Source organism: Protomyctophum parallelum, assembly GCF_964188405.1.
Source record: "Protomyctophum parallelum genome assembly, chromosome: 5".
In the NCBI taxonomy this organism is placed as follows: Eukaryota; Metazoa; Chordata; class Actinopteri; order Myctophiformes; family Myctophidae; genus Protomyctophum; species Protomyctophum parallelum.
Genome location: NC_139702.1, coordinates 55,290,081 through 55,305,080, shown reverse-complemented (window position 1 = coordinate 55,305,080; position 15,000 = coordinate 55,290,081). Strand labels below are relative to the sequence as shown.

Sequence of the window (15,000 nt, the reverse complement as noted above, 5' to 3'; positions counted from 1 at the left end):
ATCATGGTCAGTATCATGTCAGTATCATGGTCAGTATCATGGTCAGTATCATGGTCAGTATCATGTCAGTATCATGGTCAGTATCATGGTCAGTATCATGTCAGTATCATGTCAGTATCATGGTCAGTATCATGTCAGTATCATGTCATCATGGTCAGTATCATGGTCAGTATCATGGTCAGTATCATGGTCAGTATCATGGTCAGTATCATGGTCAGTATCATGTCAGTATCATGTCAGTATCATGGTCAGTATCATGTCAGTATCATGGTCAGTATCATGGTAGTATCATGGTCAGTATCATGTCAGTATCATGTCAGTATCATGGTCAGTATCATGATCAGTATCATGGTCAGTATCATGGTCAGTATCATGTCAGTATCATGTCAGTATCATGGTCAGTATCATGGTCAGTATCATGGTCAGTATCATGTCAGTATCATGGTCAGTATCATGGTAGTATCATGTCAGTATCATGGTCAGTATCATGTCAGTATCATGGTCAGTATCATGTCAGTATCATGGTCAGTATCATGGTAGTATCATGGTCAGTATCATGTCAGTATCATGGTCAGTATCATGGTCAGTATCATGATCAGTATCATGGTCAGTATCATGTCAGTATCATGGTCAGTATCATGGTCAGTATCATGGTCAGTATCATGGTAGTATCATGGTCAGTATCATGTCAGTATCATGGTCAGTATCATGGTCAGTATCATGATCAGTATCATGGTCAGTATCATGGTCAGTATCATGGTCAGTATCATGTCAGTATCATGGTCAGTATCATGTCAGTATCATGGTCAGTATCATGTCAGTATCATGGTCAGTATCATGGTCAGTATCATGGTAGTATCATGGTCAGTATCATGTCAGTATCATGGTCAGTATCATGGTCAGTATCATGATCAGTATCATGGTCAGTATCATGTCAGTATCATGGTCAGTATCATGTCAGTATCATGTCAGTATCATGGTCAGTATCATGTCAGTATCATGGTCAGTATCATGTCAGTATCATGGTCAGTATCATGGTCAGTATCATGTCAGTATCATGGTCAGTATCATGTCAGTATCATGTCAGTATCATGTCAGTATCATGGCAATATCACGCACAGTACCAAGGTCAGGTCAAAGGTCCTAAATTACTGAGGCACTACATTGTCTCTGCATTTGATGTAATATATGTGTTTACCTTGCTTACTGTAAGTTGCTCTGGATAAAGAGCGTCTGCTAAATGCTTAAATTGTAAATGGTAAATCAAGAGAGAGCACCCGATGGACCCGTAGTACGACAAGCAAGCCATGTGCAATGTGTGGGGGAACAAAAACACATATATAAAATGTATATATGAGTATTTCATTTTAAAAAGATTTTTGAAATGTTCTCAACAAGGCTATGTGTGCATTCATGTCCATTATAATGCCTGTCAAATTTGATTTTACATTTAAATGTCATTTGACTCCTATCAAAAGCCTTTCTGTCAAAAATGTAAACGTTTAAATTGAATATTACACATTTATGATTTAATGATGTAGCTCTAATAAAAGCCATAAACAACAATTTTGTGTTATTAAAAACAATTATTTAATATATTACAACTATGAGAATTATACATTATGACACCAAAAGTGTAAAACAACTATATTATAATACTTTACCTTATAAGTCATTATATTATTTTTACAATGACTATTTATGAGTGCTTATAACTATATTTATACAGGGACATAAGCAGATATGTTTATAACGCATTATTGACATAACACGTATTTACTGTGTGTGTGTGTGTGTGTGTGTGTGTGTGTGTGTGTGTGTGTGTGTGTGTGTGTGTGTGTGTGTGTGTGTGTGTGTGCGTGCGTGCATGTTTGCGTGCATGCGTGCGTGCGTGTGTGTGTGTGTGTGTCCTTCACCATTACCCACTAACCCTGCTCCCTGCATGTGTGAAGAGCAGAAGCGCCATCGGAGCCTGTGAGGGTTTTAAAATCCCAGCTCCAGAATGTGCCGCGCGTAGCAGAGGAAGGAGGCGGGCGATGGATTAGTGGGAGCCTCAGCCTCTGATGTTATTTAATCTCACCAGTCTCGCCGTGAGCCAATGAGCAAGCCAAACTATTCAGCCAGCCAGCCAGCCAGCCAGCCAGCCAGCTAGCTTGCCTGCACCCAAGCCTAGCCAAGCCAAGCCAAGCCGTACCCCTTGATGCACATTATGGCCTTATGATCACCCAGTCCAATGGATTTTGGCGGGTTTGCCACTGCCATCGCCATTCACCTCCTCAGTCCTCCCCACTGCTGTCACTGTTGCTACATAACGGTTAATTCTGCCAAACGTCTGCCTGCCTCCATCTAAACAGCCAGCAGCTCCAATTGTCAAAATGGACGTGGTGATGTGGCGAGAGGGGAAGGGTCTCGCCTGATTTCCCACCGCCTCTCGCCTGCCTTTGCCCGTCTCTTTCTCTCTCTCTCCTCTGTGCCACACATATGCATGCACAGTTGCACACACGCATGCAAACACGAGTGTGCACGCACGCACGCACGCACGCACGCACGCACGCACGCACACACGCACACACACACACACACACACTTATCACCAGCCTGAACCCAAATGTGTGTATGTCCTTCCTCATCTACGACCCTCTCTCTCTCTCTCTCTCTCCTCCTCCAACCTCGCTCCACCTATAGTCCACTTTATTCTCAGTTTATAGCCCAAATATGTGCCTTTTCCTCCCTTCCTCCTTTTTCTACTGTGCCTTTCTCATCCCTCCAAACACACACATATACACACACATGCTCGCGCGCACACACACACACACACACAGTCATACACGCACACACACACACACACACACACACACAAACACACTCACACACGCCTTTATACCCCCCACCCCCACCCGGAAATCGCTCAATTGCACAAGCCATCTCGGGGAGCCTGCGTCTCGCTCCAGCCCCCCAACCCCTCCCTCCCCCCCCCCCCCCCCCGTCTTTACCCCCCCCCCCCCCCCCCCCCCACCTCACCATCACCATCCTCACTCCTCTCACTCAGCCCCCACCCCACCCCAGCACCCCCACCCCCTCCTCCCCCAAGTGCATTCCAGCATGACAAAACCCCATGGGATTTCAGTAGTCCTTTAACCCATTCTGTTCGGGCACCCATTTTGGTGTTGGCATCATGTTATGCTTTAGCTATTTAAAAATAGCAGATCTACAAGCTCATATCGCGCCACCGAGTGGCGCGATACGAGCTTGTAGGTCTGCTATTTTTGAAAAATCGAAGAGCGACTGACATTTTTAGAATCTGATCTCAGGTCAGAATGGGTTCATCAGACCAGTGTGTGTCCGGCGGAAACCTCGTATGAATCTGATCTCCGGTCAGAATGTGTTAAAGCCTGCTGCCTGCCTGCTGCTGGGAACCTGCTCTTCTCCATGCTACATTTTTAGTATTCCAGGGAATACGTGACTGGGGAGGCAACCCAAGGCTGTTATATATTTCTCACCCCGAATCTCCTTCGCCTGGTTGCTCCATCTGCCGATTATTGTTTTGCAGTGTGCGTGTGCTAGCGCGTGTGTGTGTGTGTGTGTGTGTGTGTGTGATCTTGATTGATCGCTGATCAGCTTGTCTGTTTTTGAATTTCTATTGACTATATATATATATGTGGCGATAAAGTGTGCATTTCCTTTAAATATTGAAATATTTTCACTGGGTTTCGCTGGGGTTTCTTTTTCAGAAGTCCTTTTTTTATTTTAACACATAAAAGCATCACAACAACAATATACAAATTCTTAGTAATCTTTAAAACCAAAACACATTTACACATGCAACAATAGGGTTTAAAGACAATGAGTAACTTATTGAAGTGATCTTTCATTTGGAATGTGTAACCGTTACTCCGTGGGAGGACAAAGGTTTTGTTCTGCTGTCCGCAGAAGAAAAGGTCCCAGGCTGTCACTTTAACTCCAGAACATCATATGTATACTGTACTATAATGTCTTTAAACATAACCTACAATCTCTTTTTACTGCCATTAATCTCTATACCTCTTAAGACAGTTTTTGTGTACAACCTTTATAGTGTTCCAAAAACAAAACCACAGAAATATGATCAGGTTGGTCTTTTTTTGCAGTTATGTTAGAAGAATCATAATACACAATTCCACAAGAAGTTCACCATCAGAGAGCAGCCTGCACCGGCGCTAATGTTGACCATCTTGTGTCATTACAATGGAGTGTTATACGTTCCTCTTTCCCTTTATACAAGTGCAACTCGCCACACAAGACAATGTGCCCTGTAGTACCGTGGTGGAGTTGACATGAAGAGGACCCCTTTTAACACGAAGCCACCAAAGAACCCATGCTGCCACCATCCGTGTGAATTGTGCCTCTGAAGATCGCATTGCCAGAGGTGCACGCTATAGAGAAAAAGGAATGGCTTGCAAACGAAAAAAAACAAAAGACAGAACTGGGTAAAGATAGTTTGGCTTGATGCGATAATTGAAAAGTTTAACTGAAATGAAACATATAGGAAGAAGAATAATCAGTGGTAGAGATTATTGCTCCAGAGTAGAGTGGGTGGTCACAGGTTTTTTTCGTCCCCCCGTTATCATGTGTTTGATCTTCCTCCTCCTCCTCGGTTTGACGGATTCAGGATGATTGTTATGATTGTCTATTGAGTCCTTTACATAGGATGCCGGCTGTAAAACAAAAAGAAAAAAAGTGGGGAAAAAAAAAAGAAAAAAAAAAAGAAACTCGCTACAGCCACGACACTGAAAAACACATTCATAGACACCAAAAATATACATTATGATACTGTCAAAAGGTACAATAATTACACTGAAAAGGAAATTACAGCGTCTAAACCAACACCAGAATGTTTTTCATTCATCTTTTTGTCCGCCTCTCTCTTGTCTTCCACTCGTCGTCATCTCCTTCTGTGGTGAGGTGGGCGGGTGGGGGAGGGGGGCGGTGGTTATGGTGGTGTTAGGGGGGGGGGGGGGGGGGGGACGACAGCCCCTCAAGAGCTGCTGGCAGAAAGTCTGAGTCCCACCTTTACCCTCCTGTGATGTGTACGGTGTGTGTGTGTGTGTGTGTGTGTGTGTGCGTGTGCGTGTCAGCGTGTGCGTGTGTGGCCGGAGTGTTGTGGTGTGCGGGAGCCGGGAGGTCGGTGGCCATGGTTGGCTGCTCTAGAAGAACCAGCGGAAAGCTTCACCGGTGTTGACTGGCGTTCTCTGCGGGAGACATAACGTGAAGGACACAGTGTTACTTTGCAGCTTTCTCGGCTGATGCCAGTCATTCTCAAACTTTGTCATTTCAAGGACCCCTTGATGTACAACCCCATAACTCTGTAGTATACTGTACGTATTGAACGAAATTATTGACCCTTAACGGTCTATTTGGTTCAATACTTATACACTCTCAGAGTTACAGACCTGTAAGTCTTCATTTTGTTCCTTAGCTGGGGACCCCTTTTTCCCTATAGCTGGGGACCCCATCCAGGACCCCTCTATAGGTCCCTGGATACCTGCTTTATGTACTGTAGCCATATAGCAAAGTCACTGAAAGTAAAACAACTATCTATTTGTGTATTAGTCAACCTTTTTCCATACATTTAAACATTTAAAGATGGAGTGCCATGATTTACGTACTTTTTCCTGATTTGTATGTGTCTATGGAGTTAACATTATAATTGAAATTTGTCTTCCTGTGTATTTTTGGTTTCTCTAAAGGCCCAATCGAGGCCCAGGTCAAAAGGCCCAATCGAAATGACAGTGATAAAGTGACATCACAATACCATCCACTCCCCACTCCCCTCCCCTTTTATCATACAACAACAGCTGTGGGTGCGGCTTCAGTTCAGGTGGATCATCACCCATCAACACCCACCAGGCAACAGGCCACATAAAAATATAGTTTTAACCCTTTCGGTACACTTTTTGAAAAAAAATCTTTCTCCAAGTATAGTACCTGATGACCATGTTTTATGGGGGGAAAAAAACGTCACTCCATCTTTAAAAATGATGTCAATGGATGCAAAGTGTAAAAAAAAAAGTCGAGCAACCGAATCGGCTATTTTTACCTACAGGATATTTGATATTTCACCAAAGAAACAAGCCAAGGTGAAACACTATCCACGTCCCACCCACACCCAAATAATCATTACGCAGGATGAAATATTCAATACCAATTCCCAAGAAGCAACAATGAGGCATTTAACCCATTCTGACCGGGCACCCATTTTGGTGTTGGCATCATGTTATGCTTTAAGCTATTGAAAAATAGCAGATCTACAAGCTCATATCGCGCCACCGAGTGGCGCGATACGAGCTTGTAGGTCTGCTATTTTTTGAAAAATCGAAGAACGACTGACATTTTTTAGAATCTGATCTCAGGTCAGAACGGGTTCATCAGACCCAGTGTGTGTCCGGCGGAAACCTCGTATGAATCTGATCTCAGGTCAGAATGGGTTAATTACTGAGAGCTCCAGCCGCAGTGAGGGGGAACAGAGCATCATTTCAATTTGAGCCAGCGCCAATCTCCCTCGCCACCCCCCCCCCCCCCGCCCCTCCCTTCCCCATTCCTCCATTTCTGCATGTCTCCCACACCAATCCCCTCAGTCAGTGACAGCCTCCCCTTTTTGGGGAAAAACTCATTTGGTATAGTCAGGGACATAAAAACAACCAAAGTCGTCCACCACCACCAATAGATTTTTTTAAATTGTGTTTTGTTTAACATTTTAATAATAAGTGTCATATTGTGGGGTGAACATAATAAGCCAAAAATATCTCATTTACAAGCTTTGAGAAGCACAGCTTCATATACTGTACCCTATATGACTGTGCTGCAGTGAGGGGCAACAGTGCCATAACATTTGACAGTACTACTGTACTCTTAATAATCTTGTTAACCCCCTGAGATCAGATTCATACGAGGTTTCCACTGGACACACACTGGTCTGATTAAACCCATTCTGACCTGAGATCAGATTCTAAAAATGTCAGTCGCTCTTCGATTTTTCAAAAATAGCAGACCTACAAGCTCGTATCGCGCCACTCGGTGGCGCGATATGAGCTTGTAGATCTGCTATTTTTCAATAGCTAAAGCATAACATGATGCTGACACCAACATGGGTGCCCGTTCAGAATGGGTTAATAAAGTATTCAATCAACAATCTTTCAATTTTTATCCCACGAGTTTGAAACCCATTTTTTCACCCAGTGTCAATCTAATGTAATCCTGGGCGCTACACTTCCTCTGCCAACCTGGGGGGGGGCAGCAGACTGACCTCATGCTTCCTTCTACATATGCATGTCCAAGCTGCTTCTTTTCACCTGACAGGGGGGAGTTTCTCCTAGCTGTAGCGCGTGGAAGGAACACGTTATTCCGACCAGTTCCTTTACCCTCCATCAGGCGCCCCGGCTGGTCAGAGGTAGTTTAGAGACCAGGATTAGGCTACTGCAGGTTTCTGGTGGTACCTACTCTACCTAACCCCAACCCTAACCTTTGAGTGTTTTAATTCGACTGATAACCTCCAATAGACCGATACAAGACCACAGGTAGCCTAGTCTGTACAACAGTGACCTGGTATAAGCCGACGGCTCCACTAAATAAACAGATTTTGCTCTCTATCATAAGCAAAGTGAAGAACAATATGCCAGGCTAGCTATGTTAAGCCACAACGTAAGTATTGTCCACAGGTAGATTTATAGAACAGAATACCATAGGACACAATGGAATGGAAAATAATTTGAATTTATAATTGCTTATGTGGCCCCTGACTTCACTGTACTGAGATTAAAACACAGAAAACACAACACAATAAATACACCAATGGTAAATATTTTTCACCATCATTTTCATTTTCAAAACCTTCAAACAAGCTAAAGGTGTTTATTTTGCTGTCATTCATTCACTTGATATGTAAATCTAGAGATATCAAACTGAGTTGTAGCATTATTTTTAACACCACATCCTGCGAGTTAAATGATCCTTTCAAGATAATAATACAGCACAGCAGAGTACAAAGACTGCCAAGTCAAAAGCAAACCCCCAAGATATTGGCAACAGGCTTATTTCATGGTGAAATAGAAATATTTTCAAGTTGCCAGGGTTAAACTGCATTGCACTATGCTTTAACTATGACGTTTCCATCCTTTCTATCTAAATCAGAACAAATGTGACCAGATTTGACTGAGAGACTGCCATCGCACACATTCCAGCTTTTCACCAGAGGAGAAAAACCTTTTTTTTCCTTTTTTTCAAAATGAGTTAATAGCACAGGCAGACTCTTCACATACTAGAGTATGTCTGAAAAAAGTGTCAAAGCTGAAATTGACATGTAAATATGAAATAAATGCTTAAACATGTAGCTAGGTGTAATGTTAGAGACCACAGAAGTGAACCTTTCAAGCCTGTTTTCTCAACTCGCTGTTTTCTGCAAGACATCACTCTATAAGCCATATCTCCAAAACTGGTGGGTCAAACTGAACAACCAATATGTCAATTTGAAGCTATGATTCCCTGCTTTGATATGAAATGAAAAAACTAAAATTAAAAAAAAATCCAATGGCAGTCTCCCAGTCAAATTTGGTCACAAATGTTGGCAGGATTAACATATGTACAGTATATTTACACACTGAGCACAGAACATTTTCATTCATATACATCAATGGATGTTTGCTTGTTATAATTTGATACTGCTTGGAAATCCGAATGTCACTCTCTTGTCATATCACAGCTAGCCACAGTATGACAAGTATGTTTATTTTACAGTGTACCTAAATGCACCCATATAGCCTACCTATTTGAAACTCTGGGAGTGTACAAATGTAACCTAATGAACCCTTACGGGTGGACGCAGAAGGGTCACTTACGGGTCCTTTTGGTTACATTTGAACACTCACAGATTAATACACTAGCCTACGTTGTTCTCATCAGAGTCCACTGGGTTTCTCAAAGCCCACTGTGGGTTGTGACCCAACATTGAGAAGTACTCCTTCCTTGGTGAATTGAGAAGGTATATGTGACGGTTCCCTGTATATAGTATGGGATAGTATATGGTATAGGATATGGTATTATATTGAAGTATGGTATCTTATATTAGGTGGTCTGGTGTAGCTTTATATTATATTTATTATTCACTTCATTTGCTTTGCTATTCCTTATTCCCTTTCTCCTTGTGTTTCAGAGGATTGGGGAGCAGAGCTAAGGATGATGATGATGATCAATCAGCCAAGTGTCGGCACCTGGGCCCGGTGCCGACGCCCTATATAAGCCTGCTTCCCAAGTTCTTTCCTCAGCTCTGTTGTTTTCAGTTCTCCTTTGCTCCTCGGGTGTATGACTTTCATCCGACGGAGCATTGGTCCGAACGACAACCTACCTCCTCCCTCACCCTAACCCTAACCTCCCCTGGGGCAGACACCTAAACCTAACCGCAACCCTCTCCCGACCTGCAGCGCACCTCGGAGCATTGCTCCTTTGGAGCAATGCTCTGTCGGATGATAGGACGCCTCCCTTGCTCCTCTCCCACCATGCACCTTTTTCAGCATTTGGGTTAATACATACAACATGCACACACATACATTTCACTCATGCATACACGCACTACACTACTGACTACTGATTTTCACACCTCATCTGTTTGCTCCTGATTTGACCATTTAATTCCTTATTTTGATTACTTAATATATTTATATTTCATTTGAGTACTGTGTCTCCCCTGTATTTTTGTTGTGTATCTGGTATCTAGGCCAGGTATGTAACAGTATACCTGTAACATTGTAAACGTTTCATACTTTAAAAGCAAGTCATGGTTGAAAAAACTACAGAAGGCAAGGTGGAATTGAATCCCAGAATACACCTGGAGCAACTAGACCTGTGGATCTATTCTAATGTTAGCCCCATATGTGCCCTCTCCCTATGCTCATTCTGTAGCTCCGAGATGAGGTCACACCCTGGGCCCCTCCCACCGCGGTTCAGAAACGGCGCAAGTTTCCACAATACACGCTTCTTACCCTTTTCTGCACAATGAATCCAAAACGTGAAGGGGCAGAAAGGGTTTACACTAATTCAAACTTAGCAACGCCCAAGAATATCCAACTAGCGATTTGAACCGAGCCTTTAGGTCCCGTCTTTTGTCAGTCGCTTCCATGTTTCTCAAGGAAGTCGTGATTGTGCGCGTGCATGTCGAGTGAACTGAAGTCAGTTGGACATTTTCGACCAGGGGAGGCGCCGGGGAGGCGCTAAAGCTTTTCAACTTCCTTGAAAAACATGGAAGCGACTGACAAAAGACGGGACGTGAAAGCTCGGTTCAAATCGCTAGTTGAATTTTAATTAGTGTAAACCCTTTCTGCCCCTTCACGTTTTGGATTCATTGTGCAGAAAAGGGTAAGAAGCGTGTATTGTGGAAACTTGCACGTTTCTGAACCGCGGTGGGAGGGGCCCAGGGTGTGACCTCATCTCGGAGCTACAGAATGAGCGTAGGGAGAGGGCACATATGGGGCTATTCTAATGTATGACTAACTAGCTCTGTCATAGGTTGCCAATCAGAAGCCTGAATTAATACTTACAGTAGTTGCATGCCAGTGCTCAAAAACGAGTCGCATTGCAGAACAATGTGAGCTTGTTGGCTAATTTCAGTGTGCGGCGCATGGTATAGTAGTGGTATAGACAAGCATAAATCTAGCATAAGGGAAACACTGCACAATTCTACTAACACTACATATTCACTACAATGATGAGAGGAGGTGTTAAAAATATTTTAGGTATGGCTCCTGTGAAAAGGGGTGCTGTAGAGCGTGATAACAGGCAATTCACCGTTTGTCAGCCTTCTGATCGGTCCCTGATTGACTAACCTGCAGCAGGCTCTTTCTGCCTTGTTCCACCCTCATTCCGCCTTGTTTATGTTAAATTTGCTAAAACAAAAACAAACATGTCACCATGCTGCACCTGTGATGTTCTTTTTTTTACTGACACCAAGTTTAAAATAAGAATTGGATGCACAGAATATCAATATGAAGCAACTGAAAAAACATGTTATTTGAATGGTAGTGGATGGAGAGAAAGGATTTTTGTTCAATGGCAACCAATTGGTGCTAAGAGGGGCACAACCAGGGGCGGGACTTGACAAAGGGTGAATTGTGTCTATTCTATGAGTGCCAATTTAACTGGGGGGCATACCATACGTTAGTCCGACATACGTGACCGGTTAAAGTTGCTATAAGCTCAGCATCAACTCAGCATCAATTCCAATGTCCCAAGTAGGTATATGCAGTAGGCTATATTACACAAATGTCTATTTGGTAATTGTTTGTGTTTTATTCTATGTTTATGTTTCTTTTTTTCTTTTTGTTTCTTTTTATTCATTTATTTTTTATTTTTTTGTTCACATTCTGACCTAATACTTCGGTAGACTCAAATGCGTATGGGCGGAGAATTTGGGATTCTTGCTTATTTAATTTGCTGCGGTTTGCCTTCACACTGTCATCCGCAGCAATTGGAAACGCAGCAGGGGGGACCTTTATCAATGTGTTCCATTCATAAACTAGCCTACACAGTGAAATCTATGGTGATAAAATTATACTCATAACGTGCATGTGTCGTGCCGTCTGGGACTGGACCCCCCTCTCTCTCTCTCTCGCTCTCTCACTATACGCACGCAGCCACACACTGTTCTTTTGGGCATGGAGGCACACTGGCACAGCGCTGAGCGCACTGATATAACAGACAGCAGCGCAAAATGTTTACACGTTTATTGAGATGAAAGTTCCTACTCCCCACTAGTCCCCACACAGTGACAGCACTCTATGTTTTCGGCACGCGCACGCACAGACAGACAGGATATTCTGTAGGCTATAATACTATTACACTGCACTGCAGTGTTTATAATGTATACAGTACACTTGAAATAAATAACTGAAAATAAAACACAAATAGAACATTTCTATTTGTGTAGCTAATGCAATTCTTTCCAGCATTATTCTTTTGTATTTTTTTTTGTATCAGCAAATATCAGACAACATGTGTGTATGTGTATATGCCAATATATATATATATATATATATCAATTATGGTCAGGCTCTAACCTCTAAGTTTAAGTTTGAAAAGAAAACAGAGAACAGAAAACAGGATTTGTAGCCTACTTGTATAGAGTATCGAAGTCCTGACATCACTCGTTCATCCCCTGGATCACGGAAGTAATTCTTCTATGGAGAATAACATTGGTACATCTTAGAATCGTCTCAGAAATAAACAAATTACACCAGAAATATTGTTCTGTATCGCTTACGTGACTTATATTTGATACAGGCAGTCTGCAAAAAAAATAACAATTCTGTAGTTCTTATATTACGTGATACTAACCCATTCTGACCGGGCACCCATTTTGGTGTCGGCATCATGTTATGCTTTAGCTATTGAAAAATAGCAGATCTACAAGCTCGTATCGCGCCACCGAGTGGCGCGATACGAGCTTGTAGGTCTGCTATTTTTTGAAAAATCGAAGAGCGACTGACATTTTTAGAATCTGATCTCAGGTCAGAATGGGTTCATCAGACCAGTGTGTGTCCGGCGGAAACCTCGTATGAATCTGATCTCAGGTCAGAATGGGTTAAAAACGTCTATGGGAACTCAGACCAGTCTGAAGTGAGTGGTGCAACAGCACCCCCTATTGGTACTCTAAACATCGGGACACATGGACATAGTCACATAGGTTAGGACATAGGTTGGGACATAATATAGGACAAAGCTGTTCCTTGGAGTGGTTGCACCACTCGTGACTCAGGTAGAATGCGTAAAGACTTTGGTGCGAATGGGGTGCCTATTTTTGCATGTGGTGTGCATAACACCCAGGATCTCAGGAGAGTGTTTGCCTCACATAGTTACTGGGTGGATACGTATCAACAGTATAAGGATTAATGGATGAACAGATGAAGGGGTTGAGACATGACTAAAAGCATATAAGTATAAACGGTAGATACGTTAACATAACATATAGTGCAAAACCACATTATTGTTTGTTTCAACTCCTATGAATTCATAGTACATTTATACACACTGAGACATAATAAAGTGTCCGAAATGAACGACGCACGTGCGGAAAACAACGACAGTAGAAAATCTAATATGAGCGGAGGCAGCCACAGGCTCAGTATTTTAAAACCTATTTCCACAGTAGAATTGGGTTACAATGATGGGGGGAAATACACAAGTTACTCAAAGATGCTAACAGCAATGGATGCATGGAGCCAGAGAACTTGGAGAGATCTCTCCGCCTTCAAGAGGGGAGAGGATACCGAGACTAATCGGCAGTTTAGCGCGTTTCTATGTTCACACGCAATTAGGGAACGTCCAAACAATGCTATAAGGAGCTGCGTCCCTGAGACAAAATAACAGAAATACGCAGACAAACACAAGAAAGAAAGAAATAAACACCACTCTCCGGAGGGAGAGAAAAAATTAAACCTTGACAAAACGAACATCCTGCGAGTGCCAACAAATTACAAAAGCAAGGGGGGGTGGGGGGGGGGGGGGAGGCCTGACAATTTGCTGTCTATAACACAATAGTGTACCATGCAGGCTAGAGTTAACAGGATGAGAGGAAATAGTGTGTCTGGGCTGTTACGGGCAGGTGGGGGGCTTGGGGAGAATGAGAATGTTTATCGTGATCCATATTTTCCCATTGATCCATCCCCGCGGTGGAAGTGTGGCTCACCAGAGGCCATAATGACCCTGATCTGGACGCTTGGCATGTCTCCCTTGTTTTGTTAAGTTCCCTCGTTATCGATTCGGCAGCAGGGGCTCTCGAGTGCAGCTTGGATTCCCTCCACAGACACCCCCAACACCCCTCACCCCCCCCCCTGCCCGCTGTACCTCAGCAGCCCTCCACCCTCACCCCTCACACCACCCCCCCCCCCCCCCCTGCCCGCTGTACCTCAACAGCCCTCCACCAACTCCACCTCCACCCTCACCCCAGCACACTGCGCACTGTGACCAGGCACAAAGAAGGCTCAATTAGCGCCGGGCTCCGCCAGCAGCTCGTTCACGCTCGCCCCACCTCCCCCTGCCACGCTCCACACGCCTGCAATACGCCTTCGACATCACTCCATCAGCCACCAGAACGACGGCAGAGAGAGAGAGAGAGAGAGAACAGAACAGAACAAAAAGGGAAGAAAAGAAAGAAAGAGACGGGGAGCTAAAGCATTCAGAGATGAGAAAGACATGGAAGGACAAAGAGAAAAGCAAAGGCAGAAAAAGAGAAAAAGTATAGGGAGAAAAACAACAGAATGAGGATGGAGAGAGAGAGAGAGGGAGGGAGAGAGAGCAAGGCAGGTGGAGAGAGAGAGAAGGAAAGGATTGATGGTGCTACACCAGGGACACTGGAGCAACAGCCGAGGTTTCACCTCAAATCAAGACGGCGTGGCAACGCCTCAGCCTCGCGTCAACACCGGCAGCAATGCTGCAGAGCATATATAACAACCTGACACGCATGCACGCTGACACACGCACACGCACACACACACACATGCACACCCCCCCCCCACACACACACACACACACACACACTCTCTCTTTCTCTTTCCCTGGGAAAAAAACAACCCTAACACAAAGCCAATATTGGACGGAAGTAAGGAGGAATTACCTTCCTACGTCCCCAAAAATAACCCCAAATTCACAATTTCAGGAGCACAGGGCATTTCAAACTGTCTGTGACTTTGGGGCTGATAACAAGACCCCAAACTTGTGCAAGGGAACTGTGTGTGTGTGTGTGTGTGTGTGTGTGTGTGTGTGTGTGTGTGTGTGTGTGTGTGTGTGTGTGTGTGTGTGTGTGTGTGTGTTTGTGCGTGGTTGCGTGCGTGCGTGCGTTAATATCTTGAACCAAATATCGACCTCAATGTCGATATTGTGACAATAAATGCCCCACAATATTATAGTGGGATGACTACTAACCAAAATATTGACACAATTAGATACACGTTACATTTTAAATAATCACCAGTAATGCCT

The 15,000-nt window shown here is 43.6% G+C and overlaps 1 protein-coding gene across 1 annotated transcript in view; it reads right to left on the bottom strand.

Annotated features, from left to right (window-relative positions):
* Nucleotides 1–5,183: 5,183 nt before the first annotated feature.
* Nucleotides 5,184–15,000, bottom strand: part of cxxc4 (CXXC finger 4) — a gene marked incomplete at both ends in the record, with an annotated part of 58,120 nt that continues 48,303 nt past the window's right edge. Inside the window, one exon of the mRNA XM_083764815.1 lies at nucleotides 5,184–5,228. Within this exon, the coding sequence (XP_083620941.1) occupies nucleotides 5,184–5,228 (45 nt within the window). The remainder of the gene's footprint in view (nucleotides 5,229–15,000) is intronic.